A 20,790-nucleotide genomic window follows, 5' to 3' on the forward strand; every position below is an offset into this window, starting at 1 on the left:
ATCTCTAACACCAGCCTAAAAGAATACTTAGATTTCTATTACGGGCACCATGTAGATCTTAATGTTTAAGAATAGTCTGCACATTCAGAGACAGAATGAGGGCCACTTACTATAAACTGCTCCCTCATCCTACGAAGACTTTATCAATCTAACAGATTAATTTAAAAGTCTATGAATTCTGAGATTATAGTTGATTTCACCATAAATTATATTCCACTAGGGTATATAGTTACATACACATTAGGCAAAGCCAACAGGGTGTCACTCTTACCAATTATCTTTCTCTATCATACAACACCTCTACTAGTTTAAAAATATAAAACTAATTTGATGTCCACATTTTTGACTAATATGCTTTTTTCTGGCTTTCTTTCTCCATAATGTTTTTCAAAGAACAATTTAAAATAGTGATAAACTATCCCTTCCAGTTTCTTATTTCTGACTTTTTTATTTTCATGTCTTAAAAGTTTCAATAGATCAGCCCACAGCACTTTGCATAAAAGGTCAGAAGCATTATGCTCTTAAATGACTAATACTTTATTATGATAACATATCACTTGTTTTCTCTAATGATCCTAGTATAATCTGCAGCAAGGGCTTTTCTTCTTTTATTTAGTTCTCTAAATATAGTCAGACTACTGAAGTTTTCTGTTAAGATTAAAGGTAATAAAATTAAATACCATACTCACATTTCTAGATTTCCAACTTACTCCCAACCTTAATTAGTTTTTACGAGTTCAAATCTTAACAATCCATTTTTGTAGTTAAATGCTACATGAACCCTTCCTTCCATCATTTAAATGACAGAAACATATCAATAATATAGATTAATAATTATTAGAAAATATTGCTTTCCTTCCCCATTTATTTTTTTGTATTAAAGCAACACACCTGTCAAAGCAATCTAATAGTATACTGAAAAGCATGGAAAAAATGTGCATGTTGACCTATTCTACCATTTCATTGTTTGATAATTACATAATGAAAAAATGGCCAGCATTATTCTAGTAAAAATTAAACTGAATTTTCTCATATTGAATAACTTAAATATGTTTGCCTAAGATAAGAATAACATATGAAGAAAAAGCCAGGCCATATAATATTAGGAGCTTCAGTCACTGCCCTTACCTCAACTCTTGCAGCAGCCCAGGAGCCTTGAGCCACTACTCTCCCATTGGATAAGAAAGCTGCATAAGGAAGAAGAAAGGCCATTCAGGGGCTTTCTGGCCCCATAATTCAACAACTGCCACCACCCCTACGGCCTATGGTCATACTTTAATTGTTAGAAAGCAGAGGGTGGCCTGAATTATTATGACCTTCACTATATATATATATATCTTTTTAAGTTCACAGGGTTATTTTTAATATCCATCTATTCAGAAAAAAAAAAGGCAAAATGCACAGCATTTATGTCTACATTAGGGGATTTTTAATATAATCAGTTATCTTTTCTTCAATAGAAGCACACAAAGGTATTATCTCTAGGAATGATTCAATCCATTTGCTTTGTCATTTGTACGTGATTTAAAAAATTAATATCTCTATCGTTAAGTTCATTCAAAAGCACTCTATAAGTACAGGATAATATTACTAGATACCTCTCTATGCTAACAGCCATCAAGGACTTTGCACTGTTACTTAACCTCTCTGGGCTTCAGTTTCATTATCTGAAAAATTAGGGGTTTGGAGACGATATGTAAGTTCCCTCCCACATCTATAATTATATGATAGTACATACTACTAGGAGCATGTTATTATAATGCTGTCCTATAAGTTTTACCATACAATAAAATGTATTTTTCCTGTAAACTACAGTGTTAATATCCATAAGGCAATATTATGCTATCTAAAAAATTCTAACAGTGTTTTTCTCAGAAAAAATTTTAATACTTACTTGAGAGTCTTGTTCTTTGAATGTATGCTGTGGCATCTGCTCTGCATCAGATATTTCATCTGAAGACTCATTCTTTCTTTTTTGTTTCTTACCCAATGTAATAATGAGTTTGCTGTTTCAAGAGGAAAAGAGTAAACAGTAATTTTCCATTTTTGGCCAAATTAAGATGGCAATGATAAATGTTCTTCCATTTCATATCACTTATATGTCCACCAAAGATGATAATTATCCTGAAATCTACAATGACATTTTCAAAACATAAACTGTTCTAATGGAACGAACACAAACCAATACTACAGTTAATATATTTCTAAGCACAGGAAAGCAGTCAAATCCTATCACTTGTTTTCTAGGCTTAAGATTTCTTTCCATGGCAATAACTTCAGATGAAGCAACTATTTTTATCTTACAGATTTGGAATAAGGTATTCTTTTCCTTCTACTTCTTATTAAATTCAAAATCCATTCATCATTCTTGAATACCTCCTATTCTCTAAAAGCCTCTACTTCTTTTTACCCTACAATAATTTCTCCCTTACTTGACAATTTAACAATTAACTGTTCTTTAATTCTTTCATTTATGTTAAGGCTTATCTTGGCTGTACTGTATTTTCCTAAAGAGTAAGAACTATAATTTTTTATATTCCTGCAGTATATATATGTCAGTATATCTTTTCATATGTATATGTTTGTATTTATTAATATTTACACACATACATCAAATAAAAACATCTAAAATGAAAGTGTTTTCTTTTTTTTCATGGTGAAATGTATAAGTACAGTGCTCTCACATTTCCTCATCTGCTTCAGCAGATGCAGGAGCACGATTGTAAAGCACCATAATAATCATAAACCATGCTTAATTACTAATCAGCAAAATTGTTTTAGTTATCTGTATCCCAAGAATTGAAAACTCCCCAAATACTTTCCAGTATGATATAGCAGAAACATATCAGAATTCTTCCAGGACTTATTTATTAATACGGGAGAACTTGGAGGTTAAGAGCATGCACACTTGGAAATCACAGGGTCAAAGATTTAAATGCTGACTCCACCATTTACCTATCTGTGAGACACTGGGAAAATTACTTGATCTTTTTTAGCCTTGGTTTCCTTGCCTGGAAAATAGGGATATTATAACAGCTATCTCCATTGTTGTTGATAATTAAGTAGGATTAATGCATGTTAGCTTTTAGTGCAGTCTTGATGCATAGTAATTTCTCAACTAATGGTAACTTCTTCTAATTATTATAGCTAGTCACTTACCTAGGTCCTAGGATTTGAAGACAAGGTGACACAGTTCCTAACCCTATAATATCATAGTTAGACTATGATCACAGCTAAAACACTAAAGTGAAGGTTAGCACTGAATGCAAAGTGAACACAAAGAAATGCTTATGCTTATTGAAGAGTAAGAAAGCTTTAAAGAAAAGGTAAAGTTTGAGATAGAAATTGAAAGATGAAAAAGAGTTTAATAGGTAATGAAAGAAGAGGTAGGGTATATTCCAGGCAAGGGTATACCACAGAAGAGTAAGGAGGATATGCAGTGGTAATAGTATGACAGGAACATGTAGAATACTGTAGAAGGAAGCAGACAGCTGGATAACTAGATAGGGTGAAGACCATAGAAGGCCATGTATGATATGCAAGGAGTTAACATTTTAAGGCCAGCTTTTAAGCTCCACACAGTGGGAATTTGAAAGGAATATCTGTCTTGCTCATCGCTGGCAAAAAATGTTTAATGAATAGGCACTGAGTTATTTTTGAATGAATACAAAAAATAAAGCTTGGAAGATGTAAGAATTTTAAACAAGGGAGCAATGTGACTAGAAGAAAGTGAAATGCAAGGCAGGGAAACCAGTGATAAGGCAAATGACAATTCAGATGAAGCATGGAACCTAGGGCCAAGGCAGTGTGGATGAAGAGGTGAAAAAAATATAACAATTTATTATTGTGGAAGTACAACCAATAGGACTTTGTTATTAACTGGATGACTATAGGTGAAGTGAGAAAAAGTTGTAGAATGATTTATTTCCACATTATTTTTGCATTAATGTAATTACCATATTCAACAGGATAATGGGAATTCTTATTTGGTATCTCACCTGCACTATTGTGAATATGTGAAAAAATAAGAATAAAAATATAACATGTTGGAACCAGAAAATCAGAAGAAATACAAAAAGATACTCTGAAACAGCATTAAAGAACCAACCACTGTTACACTCCATTCCCTCTCACCACTTTCATTGTTCATTTCTGCCCTCTTCTAGTCTCTTTTCTTTACTATCATTCCCCTCCTAAAATAAATGCTCCCTTGAGGCCATATCTACAGTTACATACCACATGATCTTGGTCTTTCTCTCCTTCTTATCCATAGTTCTCAAAAAAGCGATTTCGGTTTCATTCCTCAACCTACTATAATCTGAACTCTTGAAACTACTTTTTGTACTCATAGCATCTACTTATTCACTGTTTACTACAGCATCTGTGCTGACCCTACATGCACTTTCTCACTTGATGTTCTTACAACTCTGAGAGGCAAGTACTATTATAAGGAGAGAAAGAAGATAAATAACTAGCTTAAAGTTGTACAGATAGTAAGAATAGAGACAAATTAAGTATACCTCACTCCAAAGCCTGAACCCTTGATTTCTAAGGCCACAAATGGCCTTTAAAATGCCAAATCCAATAGAAATTTTTAAAGTCTTATCTACCAACATGTTACTAATCACCATTTCCTTTTTTGCACCCTTGGCTCCATACCACAATAGTCTTTTCATTCTCACTAAACTTTCTCTCACTAAACTTTGGCTCCTCTTCCTCCATCTACTCCTTGAATGCTGGTTTTCAGCAGGATTCAGTCCTTGACAGCTCTCAGCCAGCCCCATATACTTTGGTGTTTCTCAAAGTTCTGTCTTTGGCATTCTTCCCTCTCTATACATACTATCCCTGGGAGATTTAATTTAATCAAATCTTAACTACCACCTAGAAGTTGAACATTCTCAAATCTCTTATCTCTAATTCAGACCTTTTCCCCAAGTTTCAGACTCATATAACTGACTGCTTATTAGACATAGCTATATGGACATCTCACAGGTATCACAATCTCAAAATGCCCCCAAATCCACTCTCTCATTTTTTGTAAACCTAACAGTACGACATTATACTAATATTAAACAATGAAGTTATATTAAATAGAAAATTTTACTTAAAAACAAAAAAGAAACTTTTATTTTACATATATTCTGTATTTTTCTATAAACATTGTTCTATAGGCCTGGAATAGCATCTTATCTCGAAAACTCATTAATCATTTTTAAGAACCCATGCAAAAATCTTTTTCAAATTCTATCTTTGTAAAGAGATGTTTCAGATATGGTAGTTTCTTGATAAACCTTTCTAAGTCCAAAGCATTATACACGCACTTTCCATTTAAAAAGAGTATATTTCCATGACAGGAAAAAAGCCAATTCCAAAATTTTAAGTAATTCTTTACTGACATAATTCAGAGTTAAAAAAAAAAAAAAAAGGCATATACTTAAAGATTTTAAAACAAAGATTATTTACATGGAACACTGAATCTTAGAAACTGTGAAGTCATAACAATTTATTATACATTCTAAAATGGTACGTAGGTAATACTACAAAAGGGAACAATTAGGTTAGTATCAGATTAGTAGTTCTCTAATGTGTAGGGCAGGTTTCACTAGAAAGCTGTCTGTTTAAAATATGAGGGTACTTCAAAAAGTTCAGGGAAAGATTGTATCATCTTTCAGTCCTATTTTTACACAAACTTTTTGAAATACCTTCATACAGATTCATCATGAGGCAACATCAGAGACACTCAGATTGAGAGACAATCACAAAATAACTGGCCAGTATGCTTTGAAAGCAAAAAAGTCACAAATGACAAAGACTAAGGAATTATTATTCCAAATTGGAAGAGATTGAGGAGATATGACAACAAAATGTAACAAAATGAAATGCGGGATCCTGAATTGTATTCTGCCCTCCCCACCCCTCTGAAAAAGAAACAACTGATAAAATTTGTAGGAGGTCTACAGATTAGTTAATAGGATTGCATAAATGTCTATTTCCTGGTTTTGATAATTGTGCTATGGTACATAAGATGTCAGCATTTGAGGAAGCTGGATGAAGAGCCTAAGGGAACTCTGACCTATTTTGCAAGTCTGAAATTATTTCACAATAAAAAGTAAAACAAACAAAGAAAACAAACAACATTTTGTGGGTCCTAACCTCAGGATTCTGACCTAGTAAGTGGGATGCCAATATGACTGTAAAAACACTTCCCAAGAGATTCTGATGCTCCACCACGTTTGGTAACCACTGGCTCGGAGAATGAAAACTAGTGTAGAAAACTCTAGGAACAAATATTCAAGATAGAAAACCATTTTATACTTATAGGACACTTAAAATTCCAAAGTGCCTTTGCCTAAAAGATCACAGTTGATTCTGAGAAAAACTCTGAAATGATCAAGGCAGGTATTGATCCCACTATGGAGGGAAAGTTCAACTCCAAAAAATAAAACAAACTGCCAAAGTCACAAGTCTAGCAAAAGACAATAAAAAAACTCAACTCCCCCCCAACCCCCCCAAAACCCAAAACAAAAACAAACAAGAAAACCCCCAAAGGCTGGCTGGTTAGCTTACTTGGTTAGAGCCTGATGCTGATAACACCAAGGTCAAGAGTTAGGATCCCCTAATGGCAATCCTCCAAAAAGGAAAAAAACCAAAACAAAAAGACAAAGAAGGTCTCTCTATTCCTAGATTACTACTTCCAACATATCTTACTGATTTTAAAATAAAATGACACATATACTTCAACCAGTCAATAGATATTTAATATCAACAAACATTGTTTAATGAATAAAGGGAAATATGAAACTAATTATCTATTAGGTAATATTTATTAGAAAATTATTATTTTGAAAAACCAGAAAGTTCTATTGCCTCTACAGTGACAACAAATAGCCATAAATATTATCTGAAGGAAATCAGATGATTCAAAAGTAGAAAAAATAAAATCAGGTAAGTAAAATACCCAATTGCTACAGAGCATTCCATTCTTCCATCATGGATTACAAAGAGTTTACTAGATTAATTCTGACATGAAATTTCATTGTAAATGAAATAAAATTTGATTATGAATACATTCTGCAAATAAACTGATAGTTTGCTTTTCTAAAGAGAAATATCCCCAAAGTAAACAAGAGTAATACAGAATATATAAAAAATAAAGGCTTTATGCAATTTTTTTTTTTAAAACATTAAAAGGATCTGTTAGCAAAGTTAGCAAATTGCAGCAGCAGATATTCAGGCAAGTAGAAAAACTAAATATCAAAACATAGGTTGTTTCTGACAGCAAAGAGCAATGTCAAACTAAGGTATGAATTTGAAATGTTAATTCATCTGATTAGTATAGGCACTAGAAAACTGCCATATTTATACTTGACATGTCTATATTTGATTTCAATGTAATTTATGCACTCGTCTAAATCCTTCACACACGCCATTAGTAGATGCTGTGTTACAAGCTGCATTCTAAACTGTGTCAATCTGTAATTGCTCCTGTTGATTCTGTCATTGCAGTAAATGGACAATGAACTGTACCCAATTAGTCCATTTGTAATTAGAAAACAGACAAAAATACTACTTCACATTATTTTTCCTTTGCAAGCTAAGTGAAAGGTACTGAGGGTATTTTTAAAATCATCAAATATAGACTTTTTCAAAAAAGAAACACATTTAACTTGGTGAAATGACTCCCATTTAAAGTTCGACTCAAGATCCCAGCTTAAACTCATTTTGGAAAAACAAGCAAGTTTTAAAAGCTTTCTTTATTTTAGTTAAAACTGTAATCCTTACATAACTGAAAGTAACATTGTATTGTAATCTTTTGGGAATTTGGACTATTCATTACTTCCAGTTCAAAGTTGGACATCATTTTCTTCAAAGGATTTATTTTATTGTTTCATAAAAATAGTTACCAAGGATCCAAGCACTAGCTAAGTATTAATCAGTTAATATATTTATCAAAACAGTTTAATTTTAATTCTTCAAAGATACACATTTTTTCCCACATGTTAACATCTCTGCAATTGTGATTTGTTTAATAATCAAAGATATGCCATACTTTTAACCAGCAATCTTTCTTGCTGACACATAAAATAACAGTGTGCCTTATAATCAACGATTCAATGAAACACAGCACATCATTTTGCTCATAGAAAACCTTACAAGTATGTTCCAGGTAAAGGTGTAATTCTTAAAAATGGGACTATAAGTCTTAATTGAAATTCATAATAAAATAAGTAATTCATATATCAACTCTTTCTGCAGATGAGTATGTTTCAGATTTTCACTGAGTTTTATAATTTAGATGTGTGCAGTGAAATCAGTAAAACATTTTATCTACTTTGCTTTAAAGAATTATAGAACTTACCTAGAGACTACTAATGGAATAAAATTAATAATAAAAAATACATAATAAATTTATACCATGCATTTTTACAACTGCTTTTTAATTTATCTTATACCAAGAAACAATTAATACATTTATATTTTATTCAAGCAGATATTATTTCAAAATTCCTATTATTTTTGAAAAACTTGGAATCAGGGGCTCCAATGTCACACATTATTAACATGGGTTTTAACATGACAATTTCTGATGATTCATCTTATTTGTCTCAGATTTTGTTTATCTTATTTTTTCTTTAGCTGTTATTATATAGATGAAAATTTCTCTCTTAGAAGACATACGTGTGGATATACATGCTAGTTTTATTAAAAAAATACACACATACATATATGTGTATATATGATGGTAGGTAATTAATAAATGTTATTTTCCTCCCTTCTTGTAGGTTCAAAGAACCATAGCAAACAAAGGCACGATATAATTTTGGGAGGGCCGAGCCCGTGGCGCACTTGGTAGAGTGCTGCGCTGGGAGCGCGGCGACCCTCCCGCCGCGGGTTCGGATCCTATATAGGACTGACCGGTGCACTCACTGGCTGAGTGCCGGTCACGAAAAAACAACAACAATATAATTTTGGGATCTAATTTAATGTTTTATTGTTTTTCTTTACAACATGACTTCTACTTAATTTCTACTAAAGTGTGATAAATATCTCAAAATTTAGATATTTTCTGCTTTAACTAAAGAGAAAAACTACTTTTAGCACCTGATAACTAGTATTCCTGTAACAAACAGAAAGAATAATTATGAATTATATAAAAAGGAAAAGAGTTTAATCATGAATGACTATTAACTAATTAAACTTATAAGGCTATGAGAACATTTTTAAGTACCCAAAACTTTCTACTTAGATAATCTATAACACGAAGAAGTAAATTTTGACTGACTACATGAAAACATAATTTAAATGTCAAAGTTATAAATCATAGATTTTAAAATGCTTCAGTCAAATCATGTGAAATGCCATTACATAATCTAAAACCAAACAGAGCCATAAAATTCTTTTGGAGGTCTTAGAATTTTACTAATTTCTTTTAGAATCTAACTTTCTAATATTACTAAACCATTAGCTATGTCCCCGTAGTTTTATGAAAGATTAGTTTGCCACTGCTATTTTCAATTTAACAAATCAAATCCAACTGTTATCATTTAACATTTAATCCTTTCCATCCATTCATTCATTCATTCATTCCATAAAATTCATTCCATTCCACTCATGGAGCATCTATTATGTGCCTACTATTACTGAAGGAATATCTGCTATTCCATGTGAAAGGTAGCTTTTTAGAACCTGACTGCAAGATCATGACAAAACGTCAAAATAGAAAAAAACTGTTTTCCAGTTCTACCTCACCCTTCATTTTGCACTTTCCATTTCCACTTCAACTCACACCCTTCCACATAACCATGGGCAACTCTCTCAAACTCCAGGCACATTTCAAACAAAATTTACCTATCTTAAATCCTACTTTAGCTAAACTGATAAGCAGAGGCATATTCACGTGAAAACATCCATTAATAAGTTAATCTATTATCCCCCTTAACAAGTGGCAACTATTTTTTTCTGTTTGATTTTTAAACTGATCTTATTTAGGAACAGAGCCTTGAATGCGTGTAGCCTTGAAGAAAGGGGCATGGCAGTTCCTGGCCATGGCTTTTTCCTTAAATATGTTTTATGTTTTCAGAAAATAATAATGGCTAACATTTACTGAGCTTTAAGCATATTTCAGGTACTATTTTAGTTGCTTTAAATGCTCTTAACTGATTTCATCCTCAAATAACACTGTGAGGCAAATACTTGTCATTGTCCTCATTTCACAAATGAGGAACCTAAAGCTTGGAAAGGTTATGTATTTGTCCAGGGTTATACTGCTCGTAGGAGATAAAACTGGGATTTGAACAAATGCAATTGGTTCCAGAGCCAAAGAATTTAACCACAGTATCATACTGTATGACCAATCTAACTAACACAATTGCTGTAAAAATTAAATGAAGACTATATGAAAATGCTCTGAAAAGAATATTCTATTCCTTGCACTGAAAAAAAATTAATCTATGAAAGCGACAAATAATGAAAAGGTTTCAAGCACAGTAGCAAGCAGAGGCACTATCATCTTTCTTCAGATTAGTCTAGATTATATCAAATCACTTCTAAGGTTTAAATAAATAATAACTTTGACTATATATCAACTATAAGTTATAGTTTACAAATTTAGCTACTTTTAAAATTTATATTTCACCCTGCCAGTGGTCAAGTTGCAGCAATACATACACTCCCTTTCAAATTATCTCATATCAATAATGATAGCAGCACAGCCTAATTCTCCTAAAATTAATAGAAAAATAATACTTGAAAAGGGAATGTTTAATATGTCATAAAATGCTGCTAGTTGAAATGACGCAACTAAACTTTAAGTGATGGCTCCTCACAAAAATTAAAAACTCAGCAAATTCAAAATTACAAAGTTTAGTGGCTTACTGGAAGGCACAGTAATCAAATATTTCAATGGATAATACTGGAATTCTGGATTGTATATGAACTTCATTTATTCCAACTATGCCTTTTCCTCCAAAATATCGATAATTTCTTGTCTTTGACTGATATAGACAATCAAAATATTGTTTTATTTCAACAGCTTAATAATACATAGGCAAGCTTCAATTTTACTTACCTGGTACAACTTATAAATTCCTCTATTTTTAAAAAAGGCCTATACTCTTGACAACTTTTTTTTCCTAGCAAGTACTCAATATCTCACCATGTATTTAGCCAAAACAGAAAAAATATCAGTTCCAGTAAAATTCTCACCTCTTTTCTGTTTTCTAGAGATTGCTACCTTTAAAATAAGTACTAAATTGATCAATGCTGTGCAATATTAAAATAATTCATTGTGAACAATCTACCTACTTCTAACAAAAATACAAATATAACAAAATGAGTCGTTACTCCACTGCTGTATTCCCTAACACATCAATTCACTTCTTTAAAAAATCCATGTTTCTCTGTAATTTAATTATTTCTATTTTTCCCTTATGTACCTTGTTTTTCCTTAAACCAGATTCACTTCTAGTATCTTGTACATTTAGCTATTCCCCCCAAATTTAAAGCAAATAATAGTTACTATAACTTTTGAAGTTTGACTACCAGTTTCCTCCTGCTTTGTGTATTGTTTTTCAAATGCTACCCTTCCAAATCGTTCACTATTCTGCCTATATCTCTGAATGAATTAAAACTAGAAAACCTTAATTATACTAACTTTTAATGTAGTGAAAAATTAAATACAGGGCTTCCTAAATTAAAACTAGACAGAATTTTGAAAAAATAAGATACTTTCATACCAAAACCATTAAAAAAAAAAAAAAAAAGAGTAGAAATCTAACTTTCAAATTTCATTCTAGTTGTCTGCGAAATCAATATTACTTGATAATCTATTATAACAAAAGGGCCCATATTATTTAATGCTTTGGATTGAATGGCAGCAGTACCAAACCAAATAATTCAGTTTGGTGGCTGCATTTAAAATACTAAGAATTCATTTCATTTACAAAATTTAGTTCCATATCTATATAATGTATCAATTTCTTAAGCAAATGAAGACTTTCACAAGGTAATTTTTTCTTTATTGTGTATTTTTTCTGTGAAAAAGAGAAAACTTAGACTAAGTACTTTATGTAAAATTCCACATAAAGCTTTCAAAAATGATTAAACAGTCCTGCAAAAACAATTCTAAACTATGTTGGCCTTATGTTATATTTACTCTTGCATGCAAAACAAACATACATATAAAGCAAATAACATTTACTATATTTTATTTTTTGAAAATGAATTAGATAAGCAGCCAAAAAAAAAAAAGGATTAATGTATCCTCCCAGAGCAATTCTTTGTTCTTATAATTCTCTTGGAGCATTAATCCTCACCTGGCCTCTTTATTACATAAAGTAAATCAGAGACTGCATGGGAGTAAGTCAGTTGTTGGAAGCTGCTTACTGCTGATTTATATGGTATTAGTGTGTTGCCATTCCATTTAGTCCAAAGTTGTGGGTTTTTGAGAAAATGTTGCATTTCATGTTTACAAACTATGAGGTGCCTCATACAACTAACAGGTTAAAAAAAACCTCATGAAGATTTTCAATGCATGTTCTGTAAAGAAAGTGAATTTGGAACGGGTACAGCAATATGGATTTTATTCTGTTTGGGTTTTTTTTCCCTTTTTCTATTTCATATACTGAAGCATTTTCTTATCTTAAATTCCTTTTACTAAAATTAATGTACAAAAAGCTATATTCACAGTAAAATTTGGGAGATCCTAGATCCCAAATCATTCAAAAAGGAAATAAGGTACACATGGTATGTAGTAATTTAAAACTCTAATATGGGAGTGAACATATCACAATCAAATCAAAAATTGAAGGTAAGACAGGCTGCACTTTAACAAAAAATTGAAAGAAAATTTAATTCTTAACCAACTTACCCAATTTTTGTCTTCTCTTTTAACTTAGAACAAGGTTTTGTTTTTTTGTTGTCTTTGTCCTTTGGCTTGGATTTCATCCTTCTACCTTTCTTTTCCTCTTTTCCTTCAACTGAAGCACTAGGAAAGTTTTCAGGGCTCATTACTCGTGGAATATTGCGTTCCCCACGCTCCTTTGCTTTTGCTATCGCCTCTGATATTATACGATTAGCCTTTTCTTGCTTGCTTTCTGATTCCACCTTTTTTCTCTGCTTCTTCTCAGACATGACCCTCACCTGGGTATTCTGCAACTTAGTATATGTCCCAGAACCATCACTCTTCTTGGAAGATGGAGGCTAGAGAAACCAAAATATTTTTTTAATGTTATATGCCAAAGTACATCTAAAACAACATAAATATCTAAAAATTTTATATTAAGCTTAAATCAGGAGGTAAAATTACATGAGCAAATATGTGACTGCTACAAACAAATTTAAAATTAAGACATTTTGCTTATCTAGAAATTAGTATAGGTGTAAAGTAAATAGCTCAACTGCTGCTCTTAAAAATGAAGGATAAAAATATAGATTCATTGATATTTTCATAGCATTCTTGGTTGGTTAGTTGATCCAAATTTTGTCCTGTAAATACAGCTGATTAAAATTTTAACCTGTAAATATTCTGTGCATTTAGAATAAAAGTCTTTTTTCTCTTCTCCATTCCAAAACACTAAAAATTATTAATAGATTTAAAACAGCAATTTTAATTGAAAAGGACTACTCCTTACAGATTATTATGATTTTTTAGAAATATAAAGCCTCTGCTTCAAGACTAGAACTAGAACCTGAAATCATTTAAATCATTTTAATGCAGCAACACAGCTAGTTAGTAAACAGACATTCCCATACTTAAAATTAGAGAAAGTTTTCATTTCTCCATGAAAGAGTTAAATGTGGATTTTTTGTTTATTTTTCTGATTATTTTGCTCAAGCAATTCAAGAAACAAGTTTTATAGTTTCACATTAAAATTATTAATATTTTAGCAATATCACAAGAAGCAGATCAAAGGCATTTAAAAAAGAATTTCCTCTTCAAACACACATTCATCTACATACACTTAGATCACAGTTTTGTTATGTTCTTACCCGTAAACATGCCTCTGACTATAGCAAAGGAAAAAACCATCAGGAATTTCCAAACACATTTTCATGCTGATTCCAGTGGGCTTCACTGGATATCTTTTCTATACCTGCCTCATCAAAGGTTTCATAGCAGTGCTGCAAGCACTGGGAAAGGAAGAAAGGTTTAGAATCGCTCACTAAAATGCCACCTTAAGGCCTACAGGCTATAACAAATAACCAAGACTCGAGAAAACAGCAACAAGCTCAAGATGGCGATGCAGTACGACTCCCACAGCAGCAGCCAGTAATAAGGAAGGTTATTCAATCCCATTAGCCTTTTAGCCCAAAGAACCCCTCCTCCTCCCACTCATTCAGGCTTTCACTTACCCTTCCTCTTGGCCTCTTCACTGAAGACATTTTTGGCGTCAGACAAAGGCTTGCCCTCTGCTTTTTCACCACCCCAGGCAGTGCTCAAGAAAAAAGCATTGAAGAAGATTCCTAAATGGCCTATTTAGCAAGCTGCAACCAAGAGATGCACAACCCTCCACAAATACACATTTTGATTTATCAACACATTTCTGCCTTGGCAAGTTTATATCTACTGTTCATCCTATTTAGGTATGAAAAAGGCTGTAAACTCTTCTAAAAAGCTGAGTTTCCTCAATAGCTGTAAGCAGATAGCCAGATTCCAACAAAGCACAGAAAGAAATGAATGCACAAAGCATCAAAATGCATCAGCATGAATATTAGAGATGTCGTTAAAAATACTGACTCCTTCTGCGGAAGTAGGCCAGCAGATGGTGCTACCAGTTATTATTCCATTAGACTCTGCAATTTAACCCCCAAAGGACTGTTATTCCCTCCATGTAACATATTAACTCTCACAGTGCCGTTTCCTACAGTAAAGTTTTTAAAAATATACATAAAAATCTGACTTAAAACAATCATCTGAAAACTGAAATGGTAGTGAAATGGCTTTATGTGACTACCAATATTAAAAAAACAAAATCCAATGCAATTTTTACTAGAGAAAAATACTTTTCTCCATGATACTCTAAAACATTTAAAATATGAAAACAATTGAGGATGAGCAAAGGGTTAAAGAGGAGGTCATGCAAATGAACACATAAGTTACTTCTCTAAGAAATTAGGTTTTTATGATTCTTCTGATGAAAAGCTAACAGTGTTACTTTAAAAATAGAAAAATGAAGCTATTTTCATTCAAATTCTAAAAAGAGGCTTAAGATTTTGAAATGAACAAATGAGAGCTATTTATAAAGAATTATTAATCACATTAAATTGTTTTCAGTATCTTAACCTAGATGAATACATTAACTTATTTTTCTAACATAAAAAACTCATAAAACCTTCCTGACTTTTATTCCTCACATTCGATTTTAACTGAACTGTTGGAGTTTTTCAGATAAAATTTTAGGTTAGTCCCTTAGTAAAAATAAATAAGCAGCCAAGTCCACTTGACTTTGATTGGTGGTACAACTTTTCTTTCTATAAAAAATTGAGACTTATTTTAGTAAACAATGCCTTTAAGTAGCTAAAGCAAAATTTCATTGCTTCAAAATTCGAGTTTGCTTGTTTTACTAATGCCATTTTTTCCGTTTGTCTTAGCTAGTAACCTGACATTACTATCAAAGTATATTGTTTTTCTGTTCTGTTCTGCTTTTTTCTTTTAGGCACCAACAGTCTCAAAACAGAGAAACAACACTATCCGAACAGTGTCTTAGAAAGACCAATCTGAAGAGCATGAGAGGAGATGAAAGGCAGAGGACCACTAGGGGCAAGGAAAGGATATGACTGACCTGGGAGGTCATCAATGTAAAAATCATAACAATAATAAGAGCTAACACTTAGTACAAAGTGCCAGGCATTATTCTAATCATTTTACATGTAATAACTAATTTAATTCTGAATGATATTGAGGTAATAAGTGATAACAGAAAGAAGGGAGGTGGCCAATGGGAGAGGTACTCTTACAGCAGCATTAGAAAATGATACAAGGGACCTGAGAGAGCAAACAATTACAAAAATCATAATGATAACAATAATAAGAAGAGCTAAAACTTAGTGCTTACTATGTCCATTATTCATAATACTTCACATATAGTGAATCCATCTTCAAAATAAACTGAGAGATATGTACTACATACAAGTCGAGTATCCCTTATCTAAAATACTTGGGACCAGAAGTATTTTGGATTTCAAATTTTGGGATATTTGCAGAATACAAACTGGTTGAGCATCCCTAACCCGAAAATCTGAAATCTAAAATGCTTCAGTAAGCATTTCCTTTGAGCATCATATCAGCACCCAAAAAGTTTTGGATTTCGGAGCATTTCGGATTTCAGGTTTTCAGATTAGGAATGCTTAACCTGTACTGTTATTTTTATTTTATAGATGAGGATACTGAGGCACAGAGAAGTGACTTACCCAAGATCATACAGCTACTCAACAGTGGAGCAGGGATTAAAAGAAAAGAGGGCCTCATTATGAAGATCATGCTCTTAACAACTATATTATATCACATTTGGTTCAAATACCAAAATTTACAGATTAATTTGAAGACAAAAGAAAGTAAGTGACTTTCTCAAAACTGCAGAGATACTACTAATAAATCCAGGATGAAATTTGTTTTTTTTCCAATGGCCTTTCAAAGATGTAGAAATCAACTAGATATGGATGGAGCATGGTTGAGAAGCAGGAAGAGCCAGTACTTAGTTTCTAGACTAAGTACATGCACAAGAGAAGTTAAAGAAATAGAAAACCTAGCTGAGAAAGGGTGTGTACTTGTGTATGACAAATTTAATTCTTTTCATACTGAGTTTGAAATGGAGAGCTCTAGCAATTGGAAATTTGGGACTGGATCCTCATATAGAGAGGTCAGGCTGGAATATAAGATGTGGATTCTTCTGTTGTTCTCTTTCATTACCCTTAACTCACTGACACTTTCTATTCATAGAACCAAGGAGGATTTCTAAAATATCTCACTTCTCCTATAAAGCTTTTCAATAGATTCTATTACCTGACTCAAAATCCCAATTGTTGAACAACAAATCTGAATAGTAGACAATAGAGAATCTGTGTAATCAAATATTTCTTCTGCTATAGTTTTAAATTATTTTCCCACAGAACATCAACACTGAGGTGGTAAGTAACTAAATATTTTTAATGTCAGTAATTCCCTATTCACATATACATACAAACATAAAATGTTATGGTTTTTCTGCCCCTTTTTCTACCTAAGCAATTATCAAATTCTATCAAAATTGTGTTTTGTTTTGTTTTTCTTTTCTTAGTCTCCACAGCTCCTGCTGTTTTAATTTCTTATAGGAAAATGTCCCTTGCTGTAGGAAGCATATACTAAAGACTTTCCGGGTGATGGAGAATCAAGTCTGCAACTGATCCTCAAATGGAGTAGGGTAAAAGAATTTCTTTATATTACACCTGCAATTTTTCTGTAAGTTTATGATAGTTTCAAAATACAAGTTATTTAAAAATTTAAAATAAAGTCCAGGCCTTGCTCCCCAAGAACCTGTATGCTAGAGGATACAAAATATATGTATATAAAAGGCACATATACTAATATCACATCCACATATTCATAAAATAAGAAAAAGAAATCATAGCAAAACATATGATAGCATATGTGATACATTATTTTGATAGCAACTGGGAGGAATATTCAGAAGATCCTGGATATCATATTTCAGTATTGGGGAAACTCAAGGAGTGGTATGAGTGTTTTTCAAATCACAGGTCATGACCTAATAGCAGCAACTCATAATATAAATTTAGTGGATCAAGACTAGAAATAGAATAGAGCAGAAAAGGATGGGTCTAACCCTTATGGATGGACTTCACACAAGTAGGAAATTAGAAAAACTTCATACCACCTGTTACTCCCCTTTTCCATCATGAGGAAAAGCAGCAAAGATACTTTGGCATGAAATTAGAGGTTCTAAAATCTGAATGGGAACTTAGGTCTCTTCCTTCTTGATGAAATAATTTTCTCACCTACCCACCCACTCACATTGGGGAATTCATCCATTTCAAATATTTTAGTTGTAAACAAATAAATAAAATTATTGAACCACTAGTGTGTAGGCATGGTGGAAAATTATAAATTTCCAAAAAGAGAAGGGGAGAATGATCACATAACTACTATACATCTAACTATAGAGAACAGGTTCTTCTATGGGGGGAAAAATGTTTATATATATAAAATAAAAGTTCTACTTGACCTATTATTAAACAATATTAAGGAATACAATGTCTGAAATTATAAAACAGATATAATTCCTTAGTAAAAAAAAAACCACACAAAACAAGGAAGTTTCAATGACACAGACATAATTGCACTGTAGTTAAAAATCTTCCAACCTTTCTCAAGAAGAGAGGAGGACTCTCAGCTTCAGGCCTGTGTGACTAGGTAGATAGAGGTTTCAATGGAAGACAATATGAAATAGAATACAGATAGCAAGCCATAGCAGGAATGAGTTTGACTGCTTAGAGAGACAATGTAGAATAAAAGAAGAGAACTTGTAATGAAACCCCAACACATCAAGTTTAAGGGGCCAACAGATGAAGAAGAGCTAATGAAGGAAAACAAAACAAAACAAAACAAAACAAACCCCAAGAATAGTAAGATGAGTATTAGGAGAGAGTGGTGTCATGGAAGCCAAGAGAGGAAAGCATTAAAAGCTCTGCAGTCAAAAGGAAAGTAAATATCTGAAGTATCTCAGAGTTATTTGGTATTATAAAGATAATTTATAAGGCATTTTAGTTCTCTTAAATTGTTTATAGTAAACTGGAATGTTATTTTTTAATCTCTTTGTTTTAAAAATAGAAGCACAATAATTATTTACTTAAATACTCATATTAAATCAACCTAAAAACAATAGATTCAAAGTTAATTTTAGTAATATGTATCAAACAGTGCGGTGACCTCTTTTGATTTTTATTTAATGCATCCATTTTTCTTCAAGCTACCAATATTTTTCTTCAAGCTACCAATAAAGACTTGCTTTTAAAGAGAACAGTGGAAAAAACTGATCCATGAGCAAATTATAATACGTCAAAATCTTTTTCCGAGTTTTACCCTTTTATTTGTTTTCAGTTTTTGACAAAAGTGAAACAATTATTTCACTTCACTTTCTTCATATCTGTGAACTGCCATGTTCAAAAATTAAAAGGCTTATTTTCATCTTGTGACTTGTAGTAGTACCCAGGTTTCCACTTTTAGCTAACGATGACATTCCTTTTTCTAAAGTGCCATAATCTTGAATTTGACATGGTACTCACTTTTGATACAGTAATACTTTTAAAATATTCTTTAATTTAATCATCATCATAGCATGCCAGGCAAATAGTAGATGTTCATAAAAGTTGTGTTATTTTACATGTAAAAATTTATTATCTAACTTACAGGAAACACAGGGCAGAAAGGAACATGATAGATACAATCAGCAAAATCCAGAAGCAATTAGCAAAATGGGAATATAATCAGCAAAACCCAGAATATGGGAAACTCTACAGAAGAAATGACTACATTTTTTCAACAAAGAAATTGTAAGAAGCAAAACAAAGAAGGCGAACCATAGATTAAAAGAGACTTGAGACTACGTGGAATGATAAAATTTAAAAAAAAAAAAAAAAGGAGAAAAAAAAATTAGAGAAACACATTGCATTTGGTTGATATGTCCTTTTAAGTTTAGATATTGACCTGAACAAACCAACTGTAAAAATACATTTATTAAATAAATGTGGAAATTTAAACTCCGACTGGATACCTAATAGTAAAAGAATTATGGTTATTTTTTGGTGTGAAACTGATTTTGCAGTTGTGTTTTAAAGTCTAAACTATCTGTCGTTAAGATATGTAAATTGAAATATTTACAGTTAAAATTATAAGACTGAGATGTGCTTCAAAACATCCATGGAGAGGGTGGGTATGATAGTTAGAGGGTGGCATAGAGAAACAGTGGCCATAAATTCACTATGCTAAGTGGAAGAAACCAAACTAATAAGGCAACATACACATGATTCCAATATAACATTCTCAAAATTGCAAAATTACAAAGAAAGAAAATTAATCATTGGTTACCAGGGTCCGGGCTTAGAGGAAAGGTTGACTAGAAAGGAGCATAATGGAATTTCTTAGGGTGATGGTAATAATATATACCTGGATTATGGTATAGTTACACAACTGTGCACATTTTTCAAAACTCATAGAACTATACAATTAAAAAAGGTGATTTTTACTGAATATAAATGATATCTCAATAAAGTTGCCTAGAATTATACAATAAAAAGGTGAATTTTATTGAATAAAAATGATATCTCAATAAATCTGCCTTAAAACTAATGTTATTTAGGCCTCAATTCCCAAACTAGGAAGCTAATCCCACTAGACCTCTAGGTTGTCTTAATATTTCTTTCCTCTAATCCTAGTAGCTGTCCTTGAAATCCTGTCCTATATCTATTATCTATGTCTCTAAATAGTGCCTATTCCTAGATTTCTGGATGCTATTTTCTTTCAGGAGTCTGTTATATGTGGCTGGACCTCCTTATTCCCACCAATCGCTTTATTAGACTTCTTTCTATAAACTATTGCTGGGTCTTCCAACTCCCGCTCCAATCCTCTATCCCTGTTGTAAACACAGCACCATATAAACACACACATACATGCAGGCACATCCAACTCTTTTATAACCATGTTACAGACACTGACTTTTTCTATGTCTGACTGTGCAGAAGACTTCAATAGACTCTTTACAAAAGAAGACATATTTATGGCCAATGAAAAGATGC

The 20,790-nt window shown here is 32.2% G+C and overlaps 1 protein-coding gene across 13 annotated transcripts in view; it reads right to left on the reverse strand.

The window, feature by feature from the left end:
• The window catches only part of CHD9 (chromodomain helicase DNA binding protein 9), a 179,429-nt gene that overhangs the window by 89,741 nt on the left and 68,898 nt on the right, over positions 1-20,790 (reverse strand). For 10 of the 13 annotated variants that reach the window (XM_063113136.1, XM_063113144.1, XM_063113143.1 and 7 more), the window contains 2 exons: positions 12,869-13,200; positions 1,895-2,006 (listed from right to left, as the gene is read on the reverse strand). In XM_063113136.1, the coding sequence (XP_062969206.1) occupies positions 1,895-2,006; positions 12,869-13,200 (444 nt within the window). Of the gene's footprint in view, positions 1-1,894; positions 2,007-12,868; positions 13,201-14,352; positions 14,436-20,790 lie in introns of all 13 variants that reach the window. The other 3 variants (XM_063113147.1, XM_063113146.1, XM_063113145.1) reach the window with 1 other exon arrangement.

The sequence above is a fragment of the Cynocephalus volans genome, chromosome 10, assembly GCF_027409185.1.
Source record: "Cynocephalus volans isolate mCynVol1 chromosome 10, mCynVol1.pri, whole genome shotgun sequence".
NCBI lineage: Eukaryota > Metazoa > Chordata > Mammalia > Dermoptera > Cynocephalidae > Cynocephalus > Cynocephalus volans.